Here is a 14,561-nt window from a genome sequence, read left to right as displayed (position 1 = left end):
ATGCGGTTAACTTTTAATCCTGGGTTAGCGTTAACCGGCTTCCGAACAATCCTGCCCTGTTTTCAACAAGTTGGATTAGCCCGCGATCCAATCCAAAAACAGCACTTGGTCAGCGGTCATTTTCAAAAAAACACCCGACTTCGATGAGCTGTAAACTTGAGCCAGCGATATGATCACGTGCTACTGGGCAGCGGATACCTTGTTTTGATAGGTGTCAATTGATCATAACTTGGATGTCCAATATCAAAGAAGCACACGGTAAACCAAGGCAGCATATCTCTGTCAACATATTACTTAGAGTATGGCCGCCATGTTGCGCGACTCCGTCGTCGTCGTCGCCGTCGCCGTCGTGCGTACGTGCCCACGAGCAATACCGCTAGCCGTGATAACCATGAGAAAATCAACTCATGGGTTTCTTTGTCTTTCTTATATGAGTATGGGGCTCTGCTTGGCGGCCCTTTGGGCCGCTAGAGCTCCGCTATCAGCTGCATCCACTGATGAAGTCAAATAAAGAAAATATCGGGTATAGTTGTTAATTACAGGAAGCAGTTTCTTTCAAATTTCTAACAGTTTATGAATGTAAAGTAAAGAAGATGTTCACCCATGAGGTTTTCGCTGCGCTAATTTTTGGATTGAATACAGCAGGTACTGAATTGGGGAGTAAATTAAACAAACATATGTTTGCCGGGAAAAGAAAGTTATCAATCATTTATGAACATGACAAAAGAAAATCCGAAAAAAAAACTTTATTATTGACTTCGATAACATTAAACGCAGCTTGTACACGGTGCTTTGGAAGCGGCGGAAAATGAAATGAAAACCAATACTAGCAAAGCAGTTGTCATTTTCGGAGAAAAACGTAATGTTTAATTGCGAGGAATTGTTAATTTGAATCAGCTGGTTGCCCGCTCTTCAAATGCTACAAATAGTAGATAGCACTGGTTGATCTTAGCTTCCAGAGTTAAATATTCTCGTAAGAAGTTTGGTTTGTTCTAGTTTACTAAAAAAAAAAAAACTTTAAACGATAATGAATGGATCATCTTCCACAAACGCTGTTTTAAGTAAAGTTAAGGGCAATACTCAGTTCAGTTTATTGGTATACTGAGGATATCGCATTTACTTGTAGGAGCAACAGCGGTACAAAATATCTTTGCTTTTTCGTCAATAAAAAGCTTCTTCCCATATTACCTGATCTGGAATGGTCCATTTCGGATTTTTAGGAGTTTGTGGACAAACTAAGGCAAAATACGTTTTATTGATCTCTGTTTGAAACCATATACTTAAACTAATAAATGTTATTTTTTTTGTTCAAACCTTCCAAAATGACCCCTCTCACTTCACAACAGGCCATTTTCTGTGTTGTTGTATCTCAGTATTTCTCGATGAAGTTCAAATTTAGGGCCAGGAGTGCCGTTAAAGTCGCGGATATGTCGCCACATTGTGGGCAATAGGCCATCTTTGAAGAACAAATTAGCTATAACGATAGCAGGAAGCTTTCCAGAATTTAAGAATATTTTCTGCAATTGAAAACAAGAGCTTCGAGCCCAAAATTTAGGTTATAAATTTGTATTTTTGTTCTTATTTTGACGTTGATTATCAAACAAAAGAGCGACAATGCTGCTCCCAAGGAGAAAAAAGTGAGTTTTTGACAATGAAACCATTTGCTCAGCTAGTCAGCCGTTTTACCGTATGAACTGTTCAAGGATGACATGTTGGACAAATAAATCAAAAGCATGAATTTAGACCAAGTCTTTCCAGCTAGCGGTTGAGCTCACGCCGACACAGATAGTCATATTGCTGCGGAGTAATGGCTACCGCAAACGTTTCTGAAGACGAAAAGCCGAGATATTATAAAAAGGTTGTAGACCTGTTCTGCTCACTAGACATACCTACTGTAATACATGGCCAGTTGACATTTATCGCAGTTTTAAACGCTTTTCTGTCCATCACGGCATTTCTTGGAAACTTTTTGTTCCTAGTGGCTCTGCGCAAAGAGTCTTCACTGCATCCTCCATCCAAACTCTTGCTTCGCAGCCTTGCAGTAACTGATCTCTGCGTTGGTCTTATTTCGGAGCCTCTCTTTGTTACTTTTTTGGTGACTGTAGTGAATGAAAATTGGAATATTTGTCGCTTCGTAGTAGTCGCAGTTTCTGTAACAGGCAGAATTTTGGCTCAAGCGTCTTTGTTGACATTGACTGTAGTTAGCGTGGACAGACTTCTCGCGCTGTTGTTGGGATTGCGATACAGACAGGTTGTTACTTTGAAGCGAGCCTGTTTAGTCATTATCACCTTTTGGGTGGTGCAAGCTGTCTGTACAACAATGGCGCTCTTTTGGAGTTCCTCTATAACGTCAAGTTACGAAGCTATAGTTGTATCACTGTCACTAGTAACTACAACCTTCTCATATACAAAGATCTTCCTCACCCTCCGTCGTCATCGAAGTCAAGTTCAAGATCATATTCAACAACCGAACCAAGCAAATCAACTGAACATAGCGCGATACAAAAAGGCAGTGTCTACTGCACTCTGGTTGCAGTTTACGTTAGTCATTTGTTATCTACCACAAGTAATATCGGCAACTTTGTTTATTAATACAAAGCCATCTTCGTCATCCATTCTTGCTGTCGGTTATACGATCACTTTAGCTTTCTTAAACTCGTCTTTAAATCCGATTCTTTACTGCTGGAAAATAGACGAGGTGAGACAGGCAGTGAAGGACACAATCAGAGAAGTACTTTGTTGTTGAGCTCTCGTGGAACTATATAATCCCTAACTGACAAAAGAGGAGGAAGATGGAGAAGAGGAGCAAAAGAAGACAGATAAGAAGAAGAAGAAGAAGAAGAAGAAGAAGAAGAAGAAGAAGAAAGCTGTTTTAAATTAGTAAGAGTGCTAGTGAATTTGGTTTATTGTGATATTGACGGTATTGCATGTTTATCAAGGAGAAAAGAGGTACAAATATGTTAGTTGTAAATTAAGAAATTCTAACGAATGCTTTGTTTATTATTGTGAGTAAAGAAATGAACAAAATAGAATACCTTGCAATTCTTCTCTGGGTTGACTGCATTATTCAAACACGAAGGTGTTGCGGTACAGCTTGTTTAAAACACAGGTAGACATGTACAGCCGAGTTATGGTTTTCGGGTGGAGATCGATGTGTTATTCCACTCTGCACAGAAAGAAAGAGGTACCTTGGCCTTTGATTAAATAATATATTTTATGACATGAGAAATTCGAGAAAGAAAGTTTCACAATGTTTAGTCGGATTTACTACGAAACAGAGAAATTGCGAATTGATGATTACAATACACGCTAGTCTGAGGGTACCCCTGGGATTTGTCGCGAGTGTAAGGCCCCAACCACACTAATGCGTTATCAAAAGTCTCCGTTTTCATTTTGAAGAAAACGAAGCGAAATAATTTCCCCAACAAACTAGCATTTTCAAACCTTTCCACCTGTCCACACTAATGCGTTCACATTCGAAAACGCATCATTTTTTATGCGTTTTCCCCTATCGTCCACACTAAAACGCCCGAAAACGCTGATGGAAGCCACAGCTTATGTATAAGACGTATAATTCATCACCTTTTTCAAAAGCCTCTGATAGAAGAAAAAGCATATCAGGAGGATATCGAATAGCTGACACTGAGGAAGCAGTCTCAATATAATATCGAAGTTTCATTGATGTAGATGTTCGCCACCGTGCCTCAATCGTTACCATACTTTGAAAATAATACCGTGAATAATCGACAGCTTGTAAGGTGATGGCTAAATTAAAAGAGAACTCTTTCTACGCAAAAGTCGTCTCTGTTTTTATTGAAAAGAGAAGGAATAGTTGTCATTTTACTTCTCTTTAGTTGAAACAAAAGATAAGGTGACTAAAATTTTAAATTTTCAAAAGGAGGGTGGTTATTTCTCATCACAAAGAGGGTGTATATTTCTGCAGCTACCGCTCTGTAATGCTGTTATCCAAAATACGGTCATTATTGACAGGCGGAATTTGTTTTTGAGGTGGTATAGGGGATTTAATTTTTAATACAGACTTTTTTATCAATTCGAGTTCTCTTTTTAACTTCGATGTAAAATCAAGAAAAAGTTTAAAGCTTCGCTGCTGAGAGTAAAAAGCAGATGATAATTGTACGCTTTTAGGTAAGCGACGTCGCATGCGTAACTACTAAACTTCTTAGACGGAGCTATCAAAGGCAAAGACATCTGATGTATACGTCTTAGTTTTCAAGAACGCTCGTTGATTTTTAATCTGAAATATTGAAAAAGAAGTGTCACTCGATACTCGGGACAGGAAATTAATAATACGTGTATTGAAAAGACCAAACCTGATGATAAACGTATTTCACAGGAAGAGTTGCAAAACGGGAAATATCATGCTTGACTGACAAGGAGGAATTACATAAACATATGGCGCTCGAAGATGCGGGAGAGATGAATTTTTAATTTCAAAATTAAAGAGATCATAAAATGCTGTTGCCTGAGAATACACCAAACAAGCCAGGATTGGAGATTCCTGAGGGAATAAGCATTCAGAGGTACAAAACGGTTGTAACACCAGCAAAGAAAATATTTGAAGCTTCTTTTTAAGAAAAATATAAAAAAAAAACACTTGAGCATTTCTTTGTCAGCGATGTTTATATTTTGCCTTTATATTTACAAAGTGTTTATTTAAAGCGCGAAATTTTTTGGGAATAACGTAAGGGAAGAACTGAAGCGAGTTTCTCGACGGACCTTTCCATCAAATTCCACTGAGCTTCTCAAACTCATTAATAATTTATCAAGTTTAAACAAAGGAAATCATGGCCGTGAGGTTGTTTGAATATGTGATCTTAACCAGCATAGATCTTTACGATTTTAATTCTCCATTTTCTCCTTAGTTTTAATTTTAATCGAGAAGATATATCAAACACTCAAGACAGTGTTTGACCACATTTCCAAACACCTCAAAGTTCGTCAAAAATACTCCACTCTGCGTCGTATTTTCAATTCTCTTCTCTGCGTTTGTATCAGCTCGGAAAACAGAAACAAAACAAAAACATAAAAAAAGGTAAAAACAAAGAAAAATGAAAGTGACTGTAATGAGTGAAGGCTAGCGACTAAGAATACTAAGCCATTCCTTCCAGCCGTTCATCGTCAGTTTAATCACGTGACTGTCCCTTATTCCCAGATTTCGTTTTTAACAGAAAACTAAGGAGGTGGCGTTCGAACTCATTAATCAGACCTAAAAGTATGGGTACACAAGTGTGATTCCTTTATTCAATTCATTACGTCAATAGAAAGATATGCGCATACACGATTTCTTATGAAGAAATAGTTTCTCCATGAGATAGAAATAGAAACTCTTCGGCGTCGAGTTTCTTGTGTAAACTAGTTCGGACTGCTCGACCTCTGATGACAGTGTAAACAAATACAAACACAAAATTTAAAAACATTTGGCGACGCGCCCGCTGTCTTGCGGGTCGCTGGTCGAAACTTTATTGTCTCTAGAAATATTTGTTACAAGTGTTGGTGATCTGAAATTGAATTCTTAGTGTCGCCAACAGTTCAGATGCATCTCCTGGAAAATGTTTGTTCAGTACAAGTTAATACTTAATTAATTAAAAATACTTTTACCGCAGGCTATAATCGATTCATCGCTAGTTCAACTTCACGTGCAGATCGTTATCTGACATTCGATCAAACTTAGTTTTTTATCGAGTCATTCGAAGACCACCAAAGTAAACCAGACATGCGAAAACCGCGCGTGAACGCGCTGCTCTATAAATTTTTGATTACCACTAGTTTATTAATGACAACTTACTTGTTACTCGAGCTTCCGGAAAGGCCGAGTCTGCACTTAGTGGGTCATAGTGCCAGGCGTTCCTAGCGGAGCGGCGCGAAAACTGGGGATGATAAATAGCGACATGAAGATGGAATAGGGACAAAACTATGAATACTGACTTAACAAGCAACTGTATGATGCTTAGACAAACACCGCAGATGTTGAAGAAATCAGGGATCAAAAAAGGAGACGCAACGAATTACCTGGCATTCGTCGTCAGAATCGTCCATGTTTGTGTTGAAAAACAGAACGCTGAAAAGCGACGTGACGCAATTGGCGGGAAAGAAGAGAGGAGCCTGCACTCATTGTGGTCAGTTGAATGAATACCCAACGCTAACTACCCCTCTGCTACCGACTGCCCTATCTCCAATAATATCTTTTCATATTTCAAGCTGATACCAATTTATTTTTGTTTATGTTAGTTTTAAAAATTTAATTTTACATATTTTTTTCGCATAATTATGATAATTATTCGATGTTCCGGGATGTTCCGGGATGTTCCATGTTCCTGGTTTTACCGACGGTCTTTTCAAAACATGTTTAACTTTTGCGGGGAGAATAATTGACTCACGTTTTTCGCCTGGGATTTCAACATTTTGCCGTTGACGAGTAATTTAAGGAGTTTACAAAAAAAATCTTAGCAAATTTACAATATTGAGACTGGTCGTATAAGCTGCATCCACTGATGAAGTCAAATAAAGAAAATATCGAGTAGAGTTGTTAATTACAGGAAGCAGTTTCTTTTAAATTTCTAACAGTTCATGAATGTAAACTAAAGCAGATGTTTACTCATGTGGTTTTCTCTGCGCTAATTTTTGGATTTAAATTCAACAGGTACTGAATTGCGGAGTAAATTAAACAAACATATGTTTGCCAGGAAAAGAAAGTTATCAGTCATTTATGCTACAAATAGGAGATAGAACTGGTTGATCTTAGCCTTCAGAGTTAAATGTTCTCGTGAAAAGTTTGGTTTGTTTTAGTTTACTAAAAATAAGAAAATTTAAACGATAATGAATGGATCATCTTCCACAAACGCTGTTTTAAATGAAGTTAAGGGTAATACTCAGTTCAGTTTATTGGTATATTGAGGATATTGCATTTACTTGTAGAAGCAACAGCGGTACAAAATTTCTTTGCTTTTTCGTCAGTAAAAAGCTACTTCCCATATTACCTGATCTGGAATGGTCCATTTCTGATTTTTAGGAGTTTGTGTACAGACTAAGGCAAAATACGTTTTATTGATCTCTCCTCTGTTTGAAACCATATACTTAAACTAACAAATGTTATTTTTTTTGGCCAAAACCTTCCAAAATGACCGCTCTCACTTCATAACAGGCCATTTTCTTTATTGTTGTATCTCAGTATTTCTCGATGAAGTTCAAATTTAGGGCCGGGAGTGCCGTTAAAGTCGCGGATATGTCGCCACATTGTGGGCAATAGGCCATCTTTGAAGAACAAATTAGCTATAACGATAACAGGAAGCTTTCCAGAATTTAAGAATATTTTCTGCAATTGAAAATAAAAGCTTCGAGTTCAAAATTTAGGTTATAGATTTCTATTTTTGTTCTTATTTTGACGTTGATTATCAAACAAAAGAGCGACAATGCTGCTCCCAAGGAGAAAAAAAGTGAGTTTTTGACAATGAAACCATCTGCTCAGCGCTAGTCAGCCGTTTTACCGTATTATCTGTTCAAGGATGACATGTTGGACAAATAAATTAAAAAGCATGAATTTAGATCAAGGCTTTCTAGCTAGCGGTTGAGCTCACGCCGACACAGATAGTCATATTGCTGCGGAGTAATGGCTACCACAAACGTTTCTGAAGACGAAAAGCCGAGATATTATAAAAACGTTCAAGACCTGTTCTGCTCACTAGACATACCTACTGTAATACATGGCCAGTTGACATTTATCGCAGTTTTAAACGCTTTTCTGTCCATCACGGCATTTCTTGGAAACTTTTTGTTCCTAGTGGCTCTGCGCAAAGAGTCTTCACTGCATCCTCCATCCAAACTCTTGCTTCGCAGCCTTGCCGTAACTGATCTCTGTGTTGGTCTTATTTCGGAGCCTCTCTTTGTTACTTTTTTGGTGACTGTAGTGAATGAAAATTGGAACATTTGCCGCTACGCAGTAGTCGCAGTTTCTGTAACAGGCAGAATTTTGGCTCAAGCGTCTTTGTTGACATTGACTGCAGTTAGCGTGGATAGACTTCTCGCGCTGTTGTTGGGATTGCGATACAGACAGGTTGTTACTTTGAAGCGAGCCTGTTTGATCATTATCACCTTTTGGGTGGTGCCTTCTGTCATTGCAACAATGACGCTCTTTTGGAGTTCCACTATAACCTCAAGGTACGGAGCTACAGTTGTATCAATGTGTCTAGTAACTACAACCTTCGCATATACAAAGATCTTCCTCACCCTCCGTCGTCATCGAAGTCAAGTACAAGACCATGTTCAACAACCGAACCAAGCAAATCAACTGAACATAGCGCGATACAAAAAGGCAGTGTCTACTGCACTCTGGTTGCAGTTTACGTTAGTCATTTGTTATCTACCACTAGTAATATCGGCAACTTTTTTCATTAATACAAAGCCATCTTCGCCGTGGATTATTGCTGTCGGTTATGCGATCACCTTAGCTTTCTTAAACTCGTCATTAAATCCGATCCTTTACTACTGGAAAATAGACGAGGTGAGGCAGGCATTGAAGCACATAATCAGAGAAGTACTTTGTTGTTGAGCTCTCGTGGAACTATATAATCCCTAACTGGCCAAAGAGGAGGAAGATGGAGAAGAGGAAGGAGGAAAAGAAGAAAGAGAAATAGAGGAAGAAGAAGAAGAAGAAGAAGAAGAAGAAGAAGAAGAAGAAGAAGAAGAGGAAGAAGAAGAAGAAGAAGAAGAAGAAGAAGAAGAAGAAGAAGAAGAAAAGAAGATTCAGAAAGCTGTTTCAAATTAGTAAGAGTGCTAGTTAATTTGGTGTATTGTGATATTGACGGTATTGCATGTTTATCAAGGAGAAAAGAGGTACAAATATGTTAGTTGTAAATTAAGAAATTCTAACGAATGCTTTGTTTATTATTGTGAGTAAAGAAATGAACAAAATAGAATACCTTGCAATTCTTCTCTGGGTTGACTGCATTATTCAAACACGAAGGTGTTGCGGTACAGCTTGTTTAAAACACAGGTAGACATGTACAGCCGAGTTATGGTTTTCGGGTGGCGATTGATGTGTTATTCCAGTCTGCACAAAAAGAAAGAGCTACCTTGGCCTTTGATTAAAGAATATATTTTATGACATGAGAAATTCGAGAAAGAAAGTTTCACAATGTCTAGTCGGATTTTCTATGAAACAGAGAAATTGCGAATTGATGATTACAATACACGCCAGTCTGGGGGTACCCCTGGGATTTGTCGCGAGTGTAAGGCCCCTGCCACACTAATACGTTATCAAAAGTCTCCGTTTTCATTTTGAAGAAAACGTAGCGAAATAATTTTCCCTACAAACTAGCATTTTCAAACCTTTCCACCTGTCCACACTAATGCGTTCACATTCGAAAACGCATCATTTTTTTAATGCGTTTTTTCCTATCGTCCACACTAAAACGCCCGAAAACGCTGATGGAAGCGACAGTACATATATAAGACGCTTTTTTCGTCACCTTTTTCAAAAGCCTTTGATAGAAGAAAAGGCAGATCAGGAGGATATTTAATAGCTGACACTGAAGAAGCAGTTTCAATAGAATTTTGAAGTTTCATTGACACAAGATGTTCGCCACCGTGCCTCAAACGTGACCATTCTTTGAACATAATGCCGTGAATGATTGACAGCTTGTAAGGTGATGGCTAAATTATTGAGAAGAAAAGGGATAGTTGTCATTTTACTGCCCTTTAGTTGAAACAAGGAAAAAGGTGACTGAAATTTTAGCTAATTTTAGGATCTTGAAAAACAGGGCGGATATTTCTCATCACAAAGAGGGTGCATATTTCTGCAGCTGACGCTCTGTAATGCTGTTATCCAAAATAAAGTCATTATTGACAGGCGGAATTTGTTTTTAAGGTGGTATGGGGATTGGGGTGGGGGGGGGGGGAGGGTTAATTTCTAATACAGTCTTTTTATCAATTCGGATTCACTTCTTAGCTACGATATAAAATCAGGATAAACTTTGGAGCTTCGCTAGTAGGTGCTGAGAGCATATAATACTTGTACACTTTTAGGTAAGCGACGTCGCATGCGTAATTGCTAGAGATATCTGATGTGAATGTCTTAATTTTCAAGAAAGCTCGTTGATATTTAATCCGACCTATTGAAAAAAAAGTTTCACTCTATACTCGGGACAGGCAATTAATAATACGTGTACCGAAAAGACCAAAACTGAAGATAAACATATTTCATAGGAAGAGTTTCAAAACAGGAAATATCGTGCTTGACTGACCAGGAGGAATACATAAACATGACTCTCGAAGATACGGGAGAGATGAATTTTTAACTTTAAAATTAAAAAGGTCATTAAATGCCGTTGCATGAAAATACACCAAACAAGCCGGGATCGGAGATTCCTAAAGGAATAGGCATTTAGAGGCACAAAACGGTTGTAACAAGAGCAGAGAGACTATTCGAAGTTTTTTGTTTTTTTTTGAGAAAAATAAAAAAAAACCCAGCAATTTCTTGTCAGCGATGTTTATATTTAACTTTTATATTTATATTTATATCTAATACGCGATATGTTTTGGAAAACAACGTTAGGGAAGAACTGAAGCAAGTTTCTCGACAGACCTTCACTGAGCTTCTCAAACTTGTTAATAATTCATTAAGTTTAAACAAAGGAAATCATGGCGGTGAGGTTGTTTGAATATCTGATCTTAGCTAGCATAGATTTTTACGTTTTTAATTCTCCATTTTCTCCTTAGTTTTGGTTTTAATCGAGGAGATATATCAAACACTCAAGACTGTGTTTGACCACATTTCCAAACACCTTGAAGGTCGTCAAAAATACTCCGCTACACGTCGTATTTTCAACTCTCTTCTCGTTGTTTGGAAATGTGGCCAAACACAGTCTTTCGTATTCGATATATTACATCAAACTGTGTGCAATTCGCACACTCGGGAATGCTCACACTTTCGACTCCACCGAGTAACAGTCTTAACTGATATCAGCCCTCACCCCCACCCCCGCAATCGCTATATCCTAAGCAGTCTTGTATTTTTCCCAGTTTCCGCTAGACAACAACATGGTCGAAGAATTCCCAACACATAACCAGAAAGTCATAAAACTCTGCGTAATACTTAAAGTTCGATCAGGCTGATTATTCTCTTGCTCTTAGTTATGATGTTCAAATGAAGTAGATTTTACAATCTTACAAAGATTTAGGTGCTATTTGTGGTTTTATATTTATCCCGCCCGAAAGGCGAAAGGATTACAACCCCCCACCCACCCCCAAGTTCACGTGAAGATTTGGCAACATCTGTAAACAAAACGCTGTTACCCAGAGACTAAGAAAAACCAACAAACTGCCGTCGTCGTGCAATAATGTTATTATTTTCGATCGAAACATGCTCAACGTATGAAGGAAGAAGAATTGACTGAAGGTTTTCGCTTGGGATTTCATCATTTTGACGTTGACGAGTAATTTAAGAGTTCACAAAAACTATCTGCAAATTTGCAATTTTGAAACTGGTCATATTAGCTACATCCACAGATGAAGTCGAAGAAAGTCAACATCGAGTAAAGTTGTTAATCATTTATAGGAAGCAGTTTCTTTCATGAATGTAAATTAAAGCGGATGTTCAGTTATATGGTTTTCTCTGCGCTAATTTTTGGATTTAAATACAACAAGTACTGAATTGCAGAGTAAATTAAACAAACATATGTTTGCCAGGGCAAGAAAGTTGTCAGTCATTTATGAACATGACAAAAGAAAATCTGAAAAAAACTTTATTATTGACTTCGATAACATTAAACGCAGCTTGTACACGGTGCTTTGGAAGCGGCGGAAAATGAAATAAAAACCAACTCTAGCAAAGCAGTTGTCATTTTCGGAGAAAAACGTAATGTTTAATTGCGAGGGATTATTGATTTGAATCAGCTGGTTGCCCCGCTCTTCAAATGCTAAAAATAGTAGATGGAACCGGTTGATCTTAGCATCCGGAGTTAAATATTCTCGTAAAAAGTTTGGTTTGTCCTAGTTTACTATAAAACAAAAAACCGGTTTTAAACGATAATGAATGGATCATATTCCACAAACGCTGCTCCCAAGTCGAAAAAAAGTTAGTTTTTGACAATGAAACCATCTGCTCAGCTAGTCAGTTTTACCGTATTAACTGTTCATGGAGACATGTTGGACAAATAAATTAAAAAGCATGAATTTAGATCAAGGCTTTCTAGCTAGCGGTTAACCTCACGCCGACACAGATAGTCATATTGCTGCAGAGTAATGGCTACCACAAACGTTTCTGAAGACGAAAAGCCGAACTATTCTAAAAAGGTTCAAGACCTGTACTGCTCAACAGACATACCTACTGCAATACATGGCCAGTTGACATTTATCGCAGTTTTAAACGCTTTTCTGTCCATCACGACATTTCTTGGAAATTTTTTGTTCTTAGTCGCTCTGCGCAAAGAGTGTTCACTACATCCTCCATCCAAACTCTTACTTCGCAGCCTCGCAGTAACTGATCTCTGTGCTGGTCTTATTACAGAGCCTCTCTTCGTTACTTTGTTGGTGACTATAGTGAACGAACATTGGAATATTTGCCGCTTCACAATAGTCACAGTTTCCACAGCAGGAACAGTTTTGTCTTTAGCGTCCTTGTTGACACTGACTGCAGTTAGTGTGGACAGACTTCTCGCCCTGTTGTTGGGGTTGAAATACAGACAGGTTGTTACTTTGAAGCGAGCCTGTTTGATCATTATCACCTTTTGGGTGGTGCCTACTATCTCTCCAATAATGCGGCTCTTTTGGAGTTCCCCTATAACCTCAAGGTACAGAGTTATAGTTATATCAATGTGTCTAGTAACTACAACCTTCTCTTATACAAAGATCTTCCTCACCCTCCGTCGTCATCGAAGTCAAGTACAAGACCATGTCCAACAACCAAACCAAGCAAATCAACTGAACATAGCGCGATACAAAAAGGCAGTGTCCACTGCACTGTGGTTGCAGTCTACGTTAGTTATTTGTTATCTACCACTTGTAATATCGGCAACTTTCTTCATTGATGCAAAGCCATCTTCGTCGTCGATTCTTGCTGTTAGTTATGCGGTCACTTTAGCTTACTTAAACTCGGCATTAAATCCGATTCTTTACTGCTGGAAAATAGACGAGGTGAGAGAGGCAGTGAAGGACACAATCAGACAAGTGTTTTGCTGTTGAGCTCTTGTGGAACTATATAATCCCTAACTGGCCAAAGAAGAGGGAAATGGAGAAGAAGAAAGAGGAAAAAGGGAAAGAGAAAGAGGAGAAGAAGATTTCCTGCATTGGCAGATGATTATGCACACACTATTTTGTGTTCCCATGATTTAATAAGGGCAACAACAATAACTTTATTTTCTTTTGTTACTCGTACATTTACAGTTTTTTTTTTATATCAGTGAAATGTAAAGACAAAGAAACAAGTGTACTATGTGAGTCTGGAGACTGAAGTAACCAAGGGTTTTCTAGTCAACCTCCACTTATTATGTTTCTATGGAGATTTAAGAGAAAAAAAGCTGTTAAGAGAATGAGATATGTACATAAAATTGGAAAAAAAGGAGCATATGGAAATATTACTTGTTTTCAGAATGTTGTTCAGACAGTAAATAAAGTTTCAGAAGTCTCGAGAAGTTGAAGGCATTGAGATCTTTAAGATGAGTAGGGATATTGCCCCTGACAATAGTGGCTGTATAAGCAATCGTTTGTTTACCAGAATTGGTGCGCACTTTAGATATGTATAGATTTTGTCTAGATGCAAATCTGGTGTAGTATCCATGTACTTCACTGGCGTATTGAAAGAAATCATGAAACAAGCTTGGTAGTAGGCCTTTGTGATAAGAATGCGTGAATTTCAGAGCTTGTAGTCTATAAACATTATTCACTGTGTATTTACGTTATTTACTGTTATTTACTATTTAGGGCACATTGTTTCTGTATGGTTTATACTCTGATTCGATAAAGATTTAGAATCAGGGTATATTTTTCAGGTCAGTTTTGCTTTTTTTTCTACTTGTAACAAATGACTCCTGAAACATTTTGCTCTGAAATGTATGTGATTTCGTACATTGCTAATACACTAAGGCCCAGGACAAACGTCGAATTTCACATGAGACGAACTAAACTGAGCGAGATAGGTTCATGATAACTTCGACGTTGACTCAACTGAGTTCATCCGACTGAGTTGGTCGATCTAAATTCGAATTAAGTTCGACGTTTGATTCAACGGTCGAGCTTTACCCGTACGTTTGGATCGACTACTTTAACTGCAATTTAGTTCGTCTAATGCGAAGTTCGAGGTTTGACCTGGGCTTAAAATTGTTTTGAACAAGTGACTTACCTGACCTTTTTAGCCCATATGATTATTTCGAGCAGCCAGAACACTTTGTAAAATTTCAATTATTGGATAAAAATCACATCAGATAACAACTTGTACCGTAGGTAAAGGAATGTTGCAAGTAAATTTTCCTGTTGATGTGGAGGATGCTGTCAATTGTTGCTTTACTTTAATGTTCGTACACACGAGGGGTAATCTTAAAGTCTCATTA

At 38.0% G+C, this 14,561-nt stretch overlaps 4 protein-coding genes and 1 long non-coding RNA gene across 5 annotated transcripts in view; all 5 read left to right on the top strand.

Annotated features, from left to right (window-relative positions):
* Positions 1 to 14,561, top strand: part of LOC149104286 (uncharacterized) — a 198,784-nt gene that overhangs the window by 106,678 nt on the left and 77,545 nt on the right. The window lies entirely within an intron of this gene.
* On the top strand, positions 1,577 to 2,782 carry LOC149104291 (melanocortin receptor 4-like). The gene has a single exon (XM_089272047.1). It carries the CDS (start codon positions 1,808 to 1,810, stop codon positions 2,744 to 2,746), a length of 939 nt encoding a protein of 312 aa, XP_089128173.1. The 5' UTR covers positions 1,577 to 1,807; the 3' UTR covers positions 2,747 to 2,782.
* LOC149104290 (melanocortin receptor 4-like) lies at positions 7,626 to 8,759 on the top strand. Its single transcript, XM_089272046.1, has one exon. The coding sequence runs from the start codon at positions 7,628 to 7,630 to the stop codon at positions 8,564 to 8,566; it is 939 nt and encodes a 312-aa protein (XP_089128172.1). The 5' UTR covers positions 7,626 to 7,627; the 3' UTR covers positions 8,567 to 8,759.
* LOC149104289 (uncharacterized) lies at positions 8,594 to 8,994 on the top strand (the record flags this gene model as incomplete). Its single annotated transcript, XM_089271221.1, has 1 exon — positions 8,594 to 8,994. A coding segment is annotated over one exon (189 nt), but the record flags the coding sequence as incomplete, so codon positions are not given.
* Positions 12,222 to 14,494, top strand: LOC149104288 (melanocortin receptor 4-like). The gene has a single exon (XM_089272044.1). The coding sequence runs from the start codon at positions 12,259 to 12,261 to the stop codon at positions 13,195 to 13,197; it is 939 nt and encodes a 312-aa protein (XP_089128170.1). The 5' UTR covers positions 12,222 to 12,258; the 3' UTR covers positions 13,198 to 14,494.

The sequence above is a fragment of the Orbicella faveolata genome, unplaced genomic scaffold (genome assembly GCF_042242905.1).
Source record: "Orbicella faveolata isolate gen_17 unplaced genomic scaffold, um_ofav_v1 contig_34, whole genome shotgun sequence".
Lineage (NCBI taxonomy): Eukaryota > Metazoa > Cnidaria > Anthozoa > Scleractinia > Merulinidae > Orbicella > Orbicella faveolata.
This window is presented reverse-complemented; position numbering and strand designations above follow the sequence as displayed.

Bases quoted from the DNA above. Each gene is read 5' to 3' on its own strand.
- LOC149104291 (XM_089272047.1), top strand. From the start codon at position 1,808: ATGGCTACCGCAAACGTTTCTGAAGACGAAAAGCCGAGATATTATAAA.
- LOC149104290 (XM_089272046.1), top strand. From the start codon at position 7,628: ATGGCTACCACAAACGTTTCTGAAGACGAAAAGCCGAGATATTATAAA.
- LOC149104288 (XM_089272044.1), top strand. From the start codon at position 12,259: ATGGCTACCACAAACGTTTCTGAAGACGAAAAGCCGAACTATTCTAAA.